Consider the following 17,706-nt stretch of genomic DNA (forward strand, 5'->3'; position numbering starts at 1 on the left):
TTTTTTTTCTATCTATGTGGTACCGAGGAATCAAACCTGGATCTTCATGCATGCTAGACAAGCACTCTCCACTAGGCCAAACTCCCAGCTCTTTTTCCTTCTCTTAAATCAAAATGGCCTTCCCCTCTCACAAGAGATGGGATGAAAGGAGAAAAACCACTGCATTTTTTTAACTGAGACATGCCACTGAAATGGAGGACAAGTGATAGGAATAATATATAAGAGGAAGTCACGCTATACCTATTTGGAAGAAGAATGAATCTACCTATATCAAATGACTACTTAAAAATATTCCCTTAAGGTTGGCTGTTTTATACCTGTTATTCCCAGCGATCAGGAGGCCTCTGAAGCAGAACAACTAACTTGGGTGGGTGAGGCACATGTGTTCAAAAAGACAAAACTAACCTATAGTAACAAACAAAAGTAAGTAACAAAGAAACCTTACCCTAGCAAGGTAAAACCATTTCTCCTCCAGTTTTTTAAAATGTAAACATTTTCTAGTCCTATTATTTAAAACATTGCTCCATAAACTTAATGAAAAGTATACCTAAGTAAGATAATCATCCTTAGTAATATGTAAATATTGGCAAATTAAATTATGAAACTTGAACTTCCTTATGTTTTGAAGTATTTGTTCTGAAAACAAAAGAATTTTTTCTGTTTGACTATAATTTGAGCAGATATTTTAGAACTGAGATTTTCACTGTGTGTTCTGTCATGTTCCATATATGCATTGGAGATGATATGACATGACATTCAGCCTAGAAGAACTGATTTATACTCAAGGACATGACCCTAAGCTCACCATTGTCTGGGAGGAGCCACCTGTGAAATGACAAACACATCTATTTTCTTATCCAGGCAACTGGATGTGGGGCAGCTTCCAAAATGTTTCTATAAGCAGTGGTGTCATCAACACAGATTTTCAAATTCGGTATCATGTGTCCTATTATCTGCTTCATTGCATTTGTAAATTGCTTGCATTAAGAAGCCATAAGCACAATTTGGCAGGCCTGTTCTTCACATACTAAACAGTTAAAACGTACCTTTAAGGGATACAAAATAATGATGTGAAAGCCAACATTCCCAGCTAGCAAGTGGTTAGGGAATGCTGTAGCAGCCCCGAACAGATTTGCAGTTAATTTTTAAGTGTCAGTGCAAGCGGTTGGTCTAATCACATTTTCTCCTTGACAGAGGGCTTTAATGGCTGCGACTTTTTGACTCAACCCTAGAGCACAACAGGAATATGTTTTGTAAATGTTTAAACATGAGAGATGTTAGATAATAATATTTTCTCCTGCTGGTTCAGTGGCATATAGTTCCTTCATAAAGTGAAGAGGTAATTTGCCTGATTGAAGTTTGCACTCATTTCTTAGCAACCTTCAGTTATCTACAGTGAGTTACCCCAACAAGATCTACAAATGAGCTCCTTTCTCTTATTCCTTCACATGTATGTGCACACTAGTATGTATCAGTTTCACTTTAAGTGATTTATTAAAGTTATTTCTAAAACAAAATAAAAGAAATAGGACGACTGATCCAATCTGTTATTTCATTTTTTCACTGTCTTAACTCAGGAAATATAATTCCAAAGCCTGTCATCCTAACCACTAAAGTCCACTGTATTTAATTTAACAGAGAGAGGAATGAAGATTCCTTAAATACTGAAAGATACTGGCAAGAGAGGTTACTATGACATTTTTCTAATACTTCCTCTCACTCCTGTCCCTCACTACTGAGTTGGACTAGAATAAGCAAAAAGAAGCAAAGATCATGAGCAATGCAATGTCTGTAGTTTTGTCCCTCTGATACTGAAACCAGGTCACTTGGCAACATTGTCATAGTTACATCTAGTGATTGATCATAAACATTAGCTTTTGCACAGGCCAATCAGGACAATTTATATTGTCCTTAAGAAAATGCTAAGAAATAGCACCATGCTATGATCATCATAGTATTATAAACTATGATATTTCTATATTCTTACTCAGTAAGTGCCCATTATAAAGTATGGCTATTTGAAGGAATGGGTAAATGAATGAAATATGATAGACAATTCAATATAAATAAATGATTGAGAGTCTGACAATGTAGTAGACTAGAATTTTAATATAAATGTTCTTTTGAGACAAGGACTCAAGCTCAGTACCTGGTACTTTGCTCAGTGGTGCTAGAACTCAAACATGAAGTTTTTAAAAGTTAACTTTTCTGTTAGGCGCAAGTATAAATAGATATCAGACACGGTATAATAGGTTAGTCCCTAAGTAATACTTTAAGTCAAGTTGAAGGTTACATGTCTTAAACATATGGTAAAAGACAAAAATACATCAAAATCTGAGAAATTATTAACAGTAAGTTGAAGGTACAACAAAACAAATTAAATGAAAAATATTAGTTCATAATGATTATTAATATTTGAGTTAAGAAAAAGATTACCTACTTGGCTGGAGTACAAAACAGATACTAAAAAGGGTATATAATGATGAGTTATTTACTTCTATATAGCAAATGACCTTCAAACTGGGACATTAAGAATTATTTTCTTGCAAGTGTTGTGGTCAGGAATTTGAGAGCAGGTTGTACATGTAGTTCTTCATGAAGTTGTGCTCAAGATATCAGCTCAGGGTATATCATCTGAGGGCTAAAAGAGGATTTGTCCTTAGGACAGCTCATGCCTGCTAGTGTGGTCAATAAGCTTCAGATCAGACAGCCACCAATCATGGCTCTCCTGCAGGACTGTCTGAGTGTCCTCATGGCATCTCAGTTGGCTTTCCCAACAGTTAATGATGAAAGAAAAAGAAAGAGCAAAGAGAAAGCTGCAAGGCCTTTAGTGACTCTTACACGTCACTGAATGTCATTTCTGTTCCCTTCTATTCATTTGAAGCAAGTGAGCAAGTACAGTTCATATTCAAAGAGCACTTTTGAAGAAGAAATGTCCGATGCCTATAGATACATTTGAAAGCCGCTGCATATGGTAATCAGCTGCATTGAAGTAAATGAAATTTGTGGGGGAGAAAAGACCTCCATGATAGCCAAATAGGAGAGAAAAAGATAATGTGGAATCTCACCCCCCCTCCTTATGTTTGAAGAGCGTGCTTATACCTAGTCCAGTAACTATAAGCTGGAGGACTACTAATGTGTAAGGAATCGTTCAGAAAATTTATATTGATTTTTGGATGGTCATGGTCTTTGTGTGGGATACTACTGACATTTAATGGGTCATAGTCAAAGATAGCTTGTAATATTTGGAACAGTTTTGCACAGCAAAAAAGTGACTGTGTTTCCTATCTGACTTACTTATGTGTCTTTGGTGATTTTAAATATTTGAAAATGATACTTCTGTTTTAAAATTACAAAGGTATGATGGACTGGTGGCTCACTCTTGTAATCCTAGCTACTCAAGAGACTAGGCTCTGAGAACTGAGGTTCAAAGCCAGCTCTGGCAGGAAAAGTTAGTGAGAGAATATATCTCCAATTAACCATCAAGAACTAGAATTGGAGCTGTGACTCAAGTGGTAGAGCAGAAAAAGCTAATGTTTAGAGCCTAATCTCTGATTTTATGCCCTAGTATTGGCATAAAAATTAAAATAAAATTATAGAAGTTATTTATGCAAGATTTTAATGAATACCAAGAGAAACTGGAAGAGAACTGTGCTTTTATTTTTTCTTGCCAGTTTTAAGGCTTGAACTCAGGACCCTGGGCATTGTCCGTGGACACTTTTGCTCAAGGCTAGTGCTTTACTATTTGAGCCACACACCACTTCTGGCTTTTTCTGTGCCTGTGGTACCAATGAATCAAGTCTAGGGCTTCGTGCATGCAAAGCGAGCACTCTACCACTAGGCCATGCTCCTCGTGCCTGTGCTTTTTTTTTTTTTTTTGTGAGCAAAGTTTTGCTTACTGAGAAAAATATCACTGACATAACTTGCAATATTTGAGGATTTTTTGGTTTGGTTTGTTTTATTTTTGTCAGTCTTGGAACTCGACCTGGGCACTGTCCTTGGACACTTTCTGCTCAAGGCTAGTGCTCTGCCACTTGAGCTACAGCACCACTTTTGGCTTTTTCTGAATATGTGGTTCTGAAGAATAGAACCCAGGGCTTCATGCATGCTAGGTGAGCACTCTACCACTGGGCTATGCTCCCAGCCCAATTTGAGGTTTTTATAAAAGATAACTTATAATTAACTGTGACATTTGTTGTTATTTTACCTATTGGTGGGAATACCTGACTACTCTATTTTCTAGCTTAGGTAGAGCTGAACTTTTGCATGCTGACATATATACTGTTGATTTTAATAATCAATCATTAATTTGTCTCTCCTATATATAAAATAAGTGTTAATTATATTGACTTAAGAAAAATACGTATGTTGTGTTATTAATGACTTATTTCTAAATGGCAAATGGGACAGTATAAAATGTTTGCTATACAAATGTTAGCATAAAAAACCTCAAGGAAAGTGGCTGATCAATAGAAGGGTGGAGAAGGCAAGAATTGTGGCAAGGAATTGGCCTAACAAGCAGAGTGAAGGAGATTGGGTATGATCTAAATAGATCACTTGCAACTATGAAAATAGAAAACTGAAACCTGCTGAAACTATTTTGGAAGGAAAAGGAAGGCAGGCAGTGTGATAGAGGGTGTGGAAATGATTGGAACACATTGCTAACATGTGCTGAAAGGAAACAATGAAATTTTCCTTAGAGAAGTAATGTAAATTATTTTTTTAAGAAGAGAAAAATGATGTGTTAGTTCAGTGGTAGAGCACTTGCTGTTGTGTGTCAGTCCCTAGGGCTGATCTCCAGCATTATCAAAACAAATTTTTTTTAAAAGATGTGTTTTGTGTGATGGACTTGAGAAAGACTGTAGTAAAAACTGGTGAAGCCGTCACAGTTACTTACATTACCATGTCCTTGAAATGAAATCATTTTGGGAGAGAAATGTTTAAGAACAGATCTGTCCAGAGAAACATAATGTAAATAACAACATACAATTTTAATCTTTCCACATTAAAAAGGTATAAAGAAAACAGGTGAACCTGACTGTAATGATGCACTTTGTCAATTTAAACGTAGTCAATACGAAAATATTGAGATGGGAAGTGGCTCAAGGGGTAGGGCGGTAGCCTTGAGCTGAAGAAATCCAGGGACAGCACCCAGGTCTAGAGTTCAAGTCCCATGACTATTTCAAATAAACAAATAAACATATATACAATATATCAAGTACAAAAGTCAGATACAGTAACCACATGAGATTAACTATAAGTGGAACAAAGAGAAAAGAAATAACTTCACCCAGTACATTAAGAACAATAATCACAAAGATAAAGTTCTTGTTTCCATATCCTAGTGTTCATTTCATTTAGTCTCATCCTGTATGACCATATATACATAACTTTTGAGCTATTGAGATTTTCTGTTAGGAGAATCCTAGATATGTTCTAATGATCACAAATGAGGGAAGCTATGGAGCATGTGCTCCTTTGGGTCTGGCTTACTTCACTTAAATTTTATTTAGTTTTTATTTTTATGTTTAATTTATATTGTACTGGTGATCTACAGAGGGGTTACTGTTATAGAAGTAAGGTGATACGTACATTTATTTTTGAATAGTGTTACCCCATCCGTCATTTTTTCCCACTTTTCCTCTTTCCGACTCCCCTTCCCCCAAGCTTAAATTTCATTTCCAACATGGTGTTTAGTGAACATCACTGCTGAATTTGGTCTCCTCTCATCTCTCTGTTTCTGTGATTCCCAATCCCTTCCACAAATCAGATAAACTTATATGTATGACCAGAATAGAAATCAAAATAGTGACATCAGAAATAAACCAAAGTATAAAAAAGAAATAATAAAGAAATAATTGAACACAGTACAATAAAAAAACTTGTTTGCATTTCTTGGAGGTCATCTTGATATAAGCATCATTTTATATGGTCATATGCACATAGCTATTGAGCCATTGTGATCTCCTAATAAAATCGTGGGCATATTCTATTTATTACAATGAGGGAAATGATGCAACCTATGTTTCTTTAGGTCTGCATTACTTCTCTTAATATTATTTTTCCACATCTTTCTATTTCCTTACAAAAGAGGCAATGTCATTCTGTCATTCTTTTTGATGAAGGCATAGAATTCCAGTGTGTGTGTGTGTGTGTGTGTGTGTGTGTGTCTGTGTGTGTGTGTCTGTGTGTGTGTCTGTGTGTGTGTATGTGTGTATCACATTTTCTTGATCTATTTCTCCCCCAGTCGGTGGGTAGGGGGGGATCTGGGTTCATTTTCTACCTTAGCTATGGTAAATAATGCTATAATGAACATGGTTGTTCTGGTGGCTTTAGTGAAGGCTGATATATGATCATTTGGGTAAATATCCAAGAGTGAGATTGCTCTATGTTTTGAGGAAACTCCATACTGCTTTCAAGAGTGTTGAACAAGTTTACATTCCTACCAACAGTATAGTGATGTTTCCTTTCGGTCTTATCTCTGCCAACTTATGTTATTAGTTTTCTTGATAATAGCCATTCCAACTGTGGTAAGGTAGAATCTCAGTGTTTTGATTTTCATTTCTATTGTGTCTAGAGACTCTTATTTCCAATTAATCACTAGAAAATGGGTTGTGGTGCTGTGGCTACAGTGGTAGGGCAGTAGCCTTTTGCTAAAGAGTGCAGGGATAATACCCAGACCCAGAGTTCAAGCCCTATGACCCCCCCCCAAAAAAAGTGTGATATGGGAAAATAAAATCATCTAGTACAGATTGTAGGTAAAAATAATCCCACCTCTGAAGGTTGTGGTAAGACTCACGAGTCAAATGAGACAATAGATGTGATAAATCAAGACATGATGTAAGTGATACATGGACACTCTTATTAATAGATTGTTTCTGCAACCTGTAATTCCTTCCTAGTTCAGCCCTGTGCCCAAATCCTAAATACTTTTCAAAGTCTTTTCCAAGTTCTAGCTCAAAAAATTGTACTGATATTAATTTCTAGTACAAGACACATGGTGATTACTTAGTAAATTCTCTAATGAATTGATTGATGATTTAAAACAAAAAGGGCATGGGTGGGGGGAGAAACCTACAGCAGTATATTGCTGGTACCAAGCCCCACTTCCTCTCAAAGAAATCTAAGTTCGTTTGCAGTTATGGTAGAAAAATTCACAGTGTCTCCTAACATGCATGTTCCCTATGCTTCTATACAAGTTTCTAGATGTAATCACGTTTGCCCATCACACTATGTCATTCATTAGCATGTCTTTTATTGACCTTAATTCTTTCCCTCAGTCACTTCCCTTACACTAATTGAAGTTTCTTAGAGCTTCCTTGCAAATAAACTACCAACATCTAAATCCTTATCTCAAATTGTACTTTTGGAGAAACCAAGAAAAAAACCAGTAATTGTTACCACTATCCCATATTGGATACCAAGTGTCATGTTAAGTCTTCTACTTGCATTTTCTTCTTCCATACTCTCAATGTTTTTATGGGTTAGGACATTGTTATGTCCATTTTCCTAACAAACAGATTAGGAATTAGAGACTCATCCATTTTGGTCAAGGTTACAAATAAACCAGAAACCTAATAATCCCAGTGTTTCTCTAGGTGCTTATTTTTGAGTTAACAATTATATAGAAAGATGATAAAACATTTTATGATGAAACTATTAGACAAAGTATATTATTGAAAATAGAGTCAGAGAAAATTAGATTTCTCTTTTGGAGCTAGGCAACATTTGACAAAACTAAAGCATAGAAATCGATTGTTTTAGTGTCCAGGGTAGCCATGATCAAGATACAGTCGATTCACAAACTGACATGCTGAACTGAAACCACTTTACACAACTCCTTACAGATAATAAAAATATAAATTTAAAATGTCAGTGGGATGTCATTTAAATGCCTTATATATAGTTTATTTTCTTTATTGTGGAAGATATGGCAGCAAAGAGCTAACCAAATGAATCATATTCCATAAAGAGATCTGAAAAGATGAAAGGAGCCAGGCATGGTGGCTCACTCATGTAATCCTAGTTACTCAGGAGGCTGAGATCTGATGATCATGGTTCAAAGCCAGCCTGGGTAATACAAAGCCCAATACAAAGCCAGGAGACTCTTATCTCCAATTTACCACTAGAAAATATGAAGTGGGGCTTTGGCTCAAGAGTAGGGCAGTAGCCTTGAGCTGAAGAGCTCAGGGACAACGCCCAGGCCAGAGTTCAAGCCCTGTGACTCCAAAAATGAAAGGGATATGGCCTCTATGACACTACAGGGACAATTAGACAAAGGAAACCTTTCTGGATACTTAGGTATGGAACAGAAATGTTTGAGTTGAAAAATATTGAGAAAAGTTCCTCTTTCATATTACAACTCCAACTTGATTTTTTTTAAATCACCCCAAGCTATACAAGCCACATACATAAAGGTGATAGAATTGTAATGTGAACTGACAAATCCAATGTATGTGGATATGAAGATAGCTGGGAAAGCATTCAAGGAAGCAGAGGACAAAGAGATACTTTTTCTATATGGGAAAAGAAGTGTTACTTAATTTGGCTGATGTAAGCAGGTATTACTATTACGTTCTATAATTTTGTAGTCTAACTACCACTCAAGATTTTTAATTCTTATAGGAATAAAAAGAGGAATAGAATGTGGTGATGAGTTTATGTATGGGAGAGCCTGATATCTTCTTAGAAAATACATTTGAGTCCAATTGACAACACTTCACTTTTACATTAATCCTTAAGATTATTAGAGAAAAGTCTGCTAACTATGTGTTATATATTCCATCTGTGGTGCCTTTGCCACCTTTGTAATGTCACGTGAAATCATCAAGAGCCAGCCAATTTGAAGTGGGCATAATAGTCTCATTTGTAAATGGTCACTTTTAAATGGTTTTCGCTTAGAACCCAAAAGTTTTACATCATGTTATTTATGTCACTTTATTAGCTTGGCTATGAAGTCATTTAGTTTTAAGCCCTAGCTCAAGCAAGATTTCATAGTGTGCCCTCTAATTCACATTTTAATAAATGTCATTTTCTAAGTGCATTACCTCACGTTTTGGCTACAACCCAGAAGCATCCTGAGAGAATAAGAGAAATGTGCTTTCTGACTGATTCATCCATATTTTGTTTTACTTTTCATTAAGAAATTACTCCTTGAAGAAAATCAATAATCTGATGTGACTGGGAGGGGAGGTTAGCCCATTGCTGTGATACATGTTAATATCTCAAACCAGACTACCTTCAGCCAGATATTGCTGATAGAATCTTTGTCCTTTCTTGTTCTTGCAGCCTGGGTGCATGGAGATCCCCGGAGAGTGGCTTATCCTACCGACAGTCAGGGCCACTTCTGTGGCCAAAAGGGCACCCCCAATGAGTGAGTATGGCCATGATTAGTCTGTGTGATTTTATTGTCTAAACTGGATTCACTCACATTAATCCCACTAGATTTCTTAGGAAGACTAAAATTCATGACAGAGACTTTCCCGCCATTTTACTGTCGAAACTGGAATCACTCACATTAATCCCTTCAGATTTCTTAGGAAAACTAAAATTCATGACAGAGATTTTTCCCGCCATCTTTTCCTTCAGGTAGCTATAAGCAGTTTGCAAGTGTCATGCCATATAACTTAAAGTATGATGACATTGTTTTATAGCATTGTATTAGAATGCTTAGCGAATCTTCTTAGTGAAAGCATAATTCAGAACAGAGGGGTGATAGGTGTCTAGAATCTCATCAGCTTGAGAGGAAACAAAGTTCTATTCCATCTTAGAGAGAAGAAAGATCTTGTTTCAAAAACACAACAGCCAAGCTCATGCTTGCCATCCTAGCTATTTAGGAGCCTGAGACTGAAGATCATAGTTCAAAGCCAGCCTGGGTATTAAAGCCCATGAGACAACTAGCCATCAAAAATATTAGAAGTTGGGGCTGGGAGTTTGGCCTAGTGGTAAGAGTGCTTTCTTAGCATGCATGAAGACTGGGGTTTGATTCCTCAGTATCACATACATAGAAAAAGCTGGAAGTGGTACTGTGGCTCAAGTGGCAGAGTGCTAGTCTTGAGAAAAGCCTAAGGCCCTGAGTTCAAGCCCCACAACTAGCAAGAAATAAATAAATAAAAATAAAATATTCTTTAAAAAGTATTAGAAGTTGAGCTGTGGTTCAAGTAGTAGAGTGTTAGTCTTAAGCACAAAAGCTCAAGGACAGCACCCAAGCCCTGAGTTCAAGTCTCAAGACAGGAACCAAAACTAAATTCCCCAAACAAAAACAAAGAACAAAAGCCAGTTTCCAGTGACTCATGTCTGGAATTTCACATTTTCTGTAGGTTGGCATTTAGAATATTGTTGTCTGAAAAGCCAGTCTAGACAGAAAAGTCCAAGAGACTTCATCTCCAAAATAATCAACCAAAGGTGTGGCTCAAGTGGTAGAGTGCCAGCTATACAAGGAAAACTGAGTGAGTGAGCTCTTGGCATTGATTTCAAACCCAGACATATACACACAGACACATTGACACAGACAGAGACACAGACACACAGACACAAACACATCACAGTATACACACACACACACACACACACACACACACACACACACACACACGCACGGCTGCACATGCCTAATATATGAAAATCCCAGGATTCAATTTCCAACACAGAGAAGGAGAGAAGAGTGAAAGGTGGGAGGGGAGAGGAGAATATATGTGTATGTATATATGTATATGTATGCATTTATATGTATATGTGTGTATGTATGTATATGTGTGTGTATATATATATATATGTAGTCTGAAGTATGGATTGACAAGTGATTACTGTATAGCAATTGCTTGCTCATTTGGGTCCAATCTCCTCTTCCAAAGTAAAGGGCACACTCAGAATATCTGTGGTTTATTTCCAGAGCATCTTGAGTACTGTGGACAATGTTCTGGAGGAGGGGTATAAAGCTAGCATATTTTCTGCTGTCAATCATAACTGAAGTTTCCATTTTAAAAGGCAAAGTCTTTTTCATTATTTTGTCTAAAATAACAAAATATAAATCTCATATTTTAAGACATTTGTTTCTATACTACCTGAGGTGGTTGTTGCTAGATTTAGTTTCTATGAAAGCCAATGTCACATACTTAAGAACAATAACAAAATGATCCCCATCATAGCAAAGCACATGGTTGAGAACACTTGAATCTTGTTTTGTTTTAATAGTGCTCCTCACTGAGATATGGAAACTTTAAAAAGTAGATTTTAAACAGTTTATAAAAATCATGGCATTATTGTAGACAACCCCACAAAATTGGAGGAGGGAGTGATAAATCCTCAATCATGTCAGATTGAACTTATGAAAGAAAGTTTATTCTTTATTCTTGTGCAAGCTCATCTACCTGTTTGGAGAAAAGTAAACTAAATTCTGACTCAGGGTAGTAATTATATATTAACCCCAGTAACTTAGAGATATATTAGACATTTCTAACAAAATGCTCACATGATGGACAAAGAAAGCACCAGGTGGTGGGAAAAAAAAGTCTTACAAATCTCTGAATCTTTAGTTCTTTAAAAGAGACTATTTTTAAAAGGGCTTTTGTAACGATGGGTTTTCTAGACCTAAGCCAATGACCCACTTATTTCAGACAAAAATGTCTGTAATTTCAGTAGATAATTTCAGTAGATAGATTATTCAAATATAAACTTTTTTTAGTTAGTATACAGGTATTTAAGTATTATTTAAAGTAATAATAGGTTGGTGAATAAACAGATCTCTAAAAATATATGGATGATAGAAAATTATGTTTCACCCATTTAAAGAAATAAAATGTGGCCACTGGGAATTATATTCATATTTTCAACAGTTGATTCTGCAACAGGCCTTTGTAGTTTCTGTGTTATATAAATAAATGGTGCTTATTCCCTTTCTTCTTCTAAACTATCATTCTCCTATATGCCTCTGGTATTTTATAACTTCCTTTTATATATTTAAGTGGCTAATCTAGTTGGAAATTACTTTATGTTTATTGAGTAGAATGAAATAAGAATTAAACGTTAATTTTTCTCTAAATGCAAAGCAAATTATTTGAAAGTAATTTGCTGTTAAAAAATCTAACAAAATTATCATACAATATTAAATTCATATTTCCTTATTTCTCATCTTATTAACCTGTTCTAATGTGTGTGTATATTGGCATATAATTTAAAATTTTAATAAAAAAATTACTTTGTTTAAACATTAAATAATTTAAACATTAACAAACTTTAACATGAAGTAATTACTTTAAACATAAACTAATTTTCATATTAAAATTGTGGAAAAGCAAATTTTAATCTGTTAAATTTTGTAAACATGAGTTTAATTGTATAAAAGTGTACTTAGGAGAAATGGATGGAGAAAATGCATTGGAAGGTTATTATATGACAATGCAGAAATAAATGAACCCAATTATAAATAAAAATTTGGGGTGTGATAAGGGTGCAATTTCAATAACAGCAGAAAACAATTTTTCTTTCCTTTTTTTTTCTGTGGGTCTCGGAGCTAGAACTCGGCCTGGGCATTGTCCCTGAGCTCTTCAGCTCAAGGCTAATACCCTACCCTTGAGCCAAGCCCCACTTCTCATTTTCTAGAGGTTAATTGGGAGATAAGAGTCTGAGGTTCTTTTGTGTCTGGCTGGCTTTGAACCTTGATCCCCAGATCTCAGCCTCCTGAGTAGCTAGGATTACAGGTGTGAGCCACCACCCGTGGCTAGATATTCATTTTTCAACTAGAGTAGCCCCATATATTTTATTTCACTTTTGTCTTTTTAAAATTTATTTATTCATCTATCTATCTACTATCTATCTATCTATCTATCTATCATCTATCTATCTATCTATTTATCTGTCTATCTATCTATCTATCATCTATCTATTTATCTTTCATTTATTTGGTTCCACTCCTGGGGCTTGAATTCTTGCCCTGTACATTTTGGCTAAGGCTAGAACTCTGAACTCTGAACTCTACCTCTTCAGCTATACTTCTGTCTTCTTGGTGGTTAGACACTAGAGTCTCATAGACTTTCCAGGCCAGGCTGGCTTTAAACCACTGTCTTCAGATCTCAGCCTTCTGAATAGCTAGGATTGTAGAAGTGGTCCACTGGTACCCAGCCCACTTTACATTATCTTTAAAGACCATCTTTACTGCTTCTTTATACTTTCTGTAGCCGTTTCAATTCTCACAGTAAAAATGCATACAGAACAATATTCAGCTTTTCTTCATTTTGAAAAAAGATGGGTAATGATATCATAGGATTATGAAGATAAATATAAATAAATAAAAGTGTTATTCCATTTAAGAAGTCAGTAAATAAATGTATTTGTATGCTAAAATGAGATGCGCGCGCGCACACACACATGCAAACAACTTAGCCTCAAAGCTGGGGAATATACTTATTATAACATAACCACTAAAATATTTTCTTTCTTTAGCATCATGATGAACTTTGACTCTCACCTCTGCAAGAAGTTCCTTATAATTAAACTTAAAATTCCACATTTAGAAAGGATGTCAGCCATTTTACCTTGTTATCTGATATATTGTATATATGTATATTTGGTTATTTGAAATAGGATAGGGAAGGGGGAAAACAAGATGAGGGGTGGGGGTGGGGAGAGCAAAATGGGGACCATGACATGAGAAAGGGTGTCAATGTATGAGAAGTAATGCACCTTCTGTCTGGTGAGTATAACGTAACCTTTCTATTAATTACAATAAAAATATATGGTAAAAAAAAGAAAGAAAAGAAAGGGTGTCATCCTATTTGAAAACCAAAAAGAATCTAGGAGAAACTCTGGAATTTTCTAAAATATCAAGATAAAGTGGAAACTTCAAAGGGAAGCCAAGTGCTTGGAATTTGTATATGATTTTTCTTTTTCTGCTTAGGGAAAATATTTCAGTTGTTGCTTAGCTTTTTCTTGAAATTTCCCCTAAACTTGATTGATTCTGATGCCACCTTCTGGCAACTACAAAAACTTCAGCTCATAAAGGTTATGCTGAAAGGACTTTGAACATGAATGCAGCACCATTACCAAATTACAACAGCCTGAATCTCCCCCCCAACCCCCAGGTCTGAGGAAAGTTTCAGATTGGGAGAAGGAAAGGTTAAGAGCCTAAGAACAAAGGTCTTCTAAGTGTTCAATCCCGCACCTGAATGCAATAGTAACAACTGTGCCCTAGACTCACTGAAGAAGCTACCACAGAATGAGTAGTGTTTCCCCTCCTCTGTGGAGTGTGTTCCCTCCTCTGTGTCATCAAACATCCTGCAGTCCAGATACCCAGATGGTTTCATTATGTGATTTGGGAGAAAATAAAACAGTGATTAAAAAAGCTAATTTATACACAATGGAGTTCTATGCTGCTATCAGAAAGAATGGCATCGCCCTATTTGTAAGGAAATGGAAAGACTTAGAAAAAAATCATAGTAAGTGAAGTAAGCCAGACTCAAAGGAATTAGGCTCAATGGTTTCTCTCATTTGTCATAATCAGTAGAAACCTTGGGCTCTCCTAGCAGAGATTCACAATAGAACAAAGTCTAGAAATATAAGGCCATATAGTATGACACTAAATGTAAAGACCTCCACTATATAGAAACAGTAGCCATATAATGAGTGATTGTTGTCCTTAATGTACTATGTTATCCCTCATCTCTTTTACTGTCCCTTGGTTATCGCATATTGTTACAATATTTCACCTTGTTATCTGATATATTTCATATTTGCTTAATTGGTTGCTTGAAATAGGAGAGGGAACGGGGAAATCAAGTTGTGAGGGGGAGGGCGGAGGGAAACGGGAAACAGGACATGAGAAAGGGTATTAATATTTGTGAAGTAATGTACCTTCTATCTGATGAATATAATGTAATCCTTCTATTAATTACAATAAAAATATATGAAAAAACCTAATAATGAAGGTAATGATCTCCTGTTCTAAAATTCTTCACTCATAATGTTATTGCATAGATATTTTTTCTCTGTGGTTTTAGTTTGACTACTAGGTTTTAAGCTCTATCTTTCAATAAAAATGTATGCTTTATTGTTCAATAAAAATACTCTGAACAAAGAGATACTAATCCAAATTATGAATATGTCCTTCATAAACTTGGGGATCATGATTCAGGCTGTATAATTTGGCAATGCTATGGCATTAGGTGTGTTCAAAGATATTTTAACATTATTTTGTTTTAGCATGAGACTGTATCTATTGGCAGCTTACTTTGGGGACAAAGATTTAACTCATTTGTATCACATAATCTCTTTGCTGATCCACCTTCCCCCAACTTAGATAGTCAAATTACATTTTTTTATTATGACTTTGAATAATCTGTGTCTACCTAACAGTAAGAATGTGTGTGTTAATTGTTTATTTTTGAAACAGGATTTTACTGTGTAGCCCAGGCTTGCCTCAAACTCATCCGTTCCCTGGAGTGCTGGGGTAACAGGCCTGCACTACCACTCACACATTCTTCACTTTTTATTCTACTGACTTTGACAGCATTCAAACTTCCCTTTATATAGGAGGATATTATCTCCCTCCCCACTAATGTCTTCATTTTCCTTTCCCTTTCCACTGTATTGCTTTTGTATTTTCTCTTTTACATAGTTGGGTTGGGTACCATTTACTTTTAGTTCTGCATCTTAACAGAATTTAGCATGTTATGTTTAGCTGATTTCAGAATTGGAAGCAAAAAAAGGCATTTATATTTTGATATAAGTATGCAAGTACTATTTACTCCTGGACCACTATATTTTGTTTTCTGTCACATTTCTGACATAAAAAAATGAAACCTGATATGTTAATGGTTGCATGAGAGCATCTCACCCTTCTATATAAGGTCATTAGGTTCTTGGACAATTTTTTGTTTGCTTGTAAGTTTTATGTGGAGCAGCCTTCATCAAGACTACATATACACTCAGGCTGGCTCAGAGTTGGCATGGACCTCCTGTCTCAGCCTGACAAGATTGGGCATTATAGAGCGTGTGCCCTCACACCTAGGCAAGGCTACATGTTTCCCACCATTTTAAACACGCTGCTTTTCAGAGGTCTCTTTTCTCTGAAAGCCTGTTTTCTTTTACTTTACTCAGAAGCTGTTAAATTGTAGGCTTCTTACATAGCTTCAGTTCTGGAGATTCTCTACCTCATTAGAAGGGATTCTATCTTTAGAGTTAGCAGATTTAGCAACTAGAGTGCCCAAAGAAAAAGCAAATCATACTTCTAGTAGAAGAGTGTCTCCTTTACTGTTTCCTATTTTCCAAGGCTACTCTTTTATCTACAGGTATCCTCTCATTCATTTTTACCAAGAAAAGAAAGCACAAGAAGGAAACTTGCTGTGTCTTGGGGATAGGCTTTTCCCTTTTGTTTTCCCTTTCTCCATTTGAGGGACTTTCAGATAGTACTCCAGAGATTTTGGTATTCATCAATGCTGGTCAGATTCACAACACTTGAAGGGACTTTTTTATTCTTGATGTTCTGAAATCGCAATTTAATGTGTCTTTTAAAAAATTTTTTATTCAATCCTTTGTTCAAACTTCTAATTCTGAAAATTTATGACTCTCATTAGTGCTGGGAATATTTCCTCTGTTATTTAATTGCTGTCTTCAACCTTTGTGTAGAATATTATTTCTTTGTTGAAATTGTTAGTCATATTGTAGGCCCTTTGATTCATCCCGGTTACTGATTTCTTTCTTTCTCTATATTTTCCTTCTTCTTTTTTTCTGTTTTCTAATTTTTTCATTTTTTCCAGACTTTGACTTAGTTTTTAGTGTTGACAATGACTTAGTTTCTAGTGTTGACAATGATAATTTTAATCTTTCTAAGCCCTTTAATATTTTCCATTATCCCTTTATAATAGCATCATATATGATGTTATAGTAAGATTTTTGTGAAAATCTATGTAAATGATTCTAAATATATTGGTAATATTTTGAAGGAATTCTCTATGTCCTGAATTCTTTCAATTTTATTCTACATCCATTTTTATTTGTTTACCCTAGTATTTGTCTTTCTTTATTGATTCCTTTTATACTCTTGGCATTTTTTGACTATCAATTCTTGCTAAAGAAATAGTACTAAGTTACTTGTACAGATTTGTTGGTAGGGCAGTTTTCTAAAAGACTAGGTGGTGATCATATTGTTCTAGGTCATAAGCTCATAGGAGATCAGATGCTAAGCATTGACATTCAAAATATTAGAATATGACAGGTTGGAGGTGGGCTGCCAAATCTCACAAAACTTTTGCTATTGTTAGACGGTTTACTTAGCAAAAGGTCTCTCTTTTTGCAGAAGTCTGGGAACTCTAGGTGTCTGGAAACAGGAAAAGTATGAAGGTCCTGATTTGTACTAGAGGTTTCTATGTTAACTTTTTTTGTTGATATTGTTAGTCCTAGAGCTTGAACTCAGGGCCTGAAAACTATCCCTTTTGTTAAAGGCTTGGCACTCCACCACTTTGTGCCATGGTTTCACTTCCAGTTTTCTGGTGGTTGATTAGAGATAACAGTCTCACAGACTTTCCCGTCTGGGTTGGCTTTGAAATGTGTTCCTCAGATCTCAGCCTCCTGAGTAGCTAAGATTCCATACATGAGTCACCAGTGCCCAGCTCTATGTTTACTTTTAATTAATCTTCCTGCTTATCCTGTCCTTATTTATTGTATTTATTGTGGTTTCTAATGGACCAATCCTACCTCACTCTTTCTATCATC

The 17,706-nt window shown here is 35.7% G+C and overlaps 1 protein-coding gene across 1 annotated transcript in view; it reads left to right on the forward strand.

Moving 5' to 3' along the window:
- The window catches only part of Slc44a5 (solute carrier family 44 member 5), a 283,278-nt gene that overhangs the window by 211,665 nt on the left and 53,907 nt on the right, over positions 1 to 17,706 (forward strand). Inside the window, exon 4 of the mRNA XM_090334599.1 lies at positions 9,289 to 9,373. Coding sequence (XP_090190725.1) covers positions 9,289 to 9,373 — 85 coding nt within the window. The remainder of the gene's footprint in view (positions 1 to 9,288; positions 9,374 to 17,706) is intronic.

This window comes from Megascapheus bottae, chromosome 6 (assembly GCF_031878675.1).
Source record: "Megascapheus bottae isolate mThoBot1 chromosome 6, mThoBot2.hap1, whole genome shotgun sequence".
Classification (NCBI taxonomy): domain Eukaryota; kingdom Metazoa; phylum Chordata; class Mammalia; order Rodentia; family Geomyidae; genus Megascapheus; species Megascapheus bottae.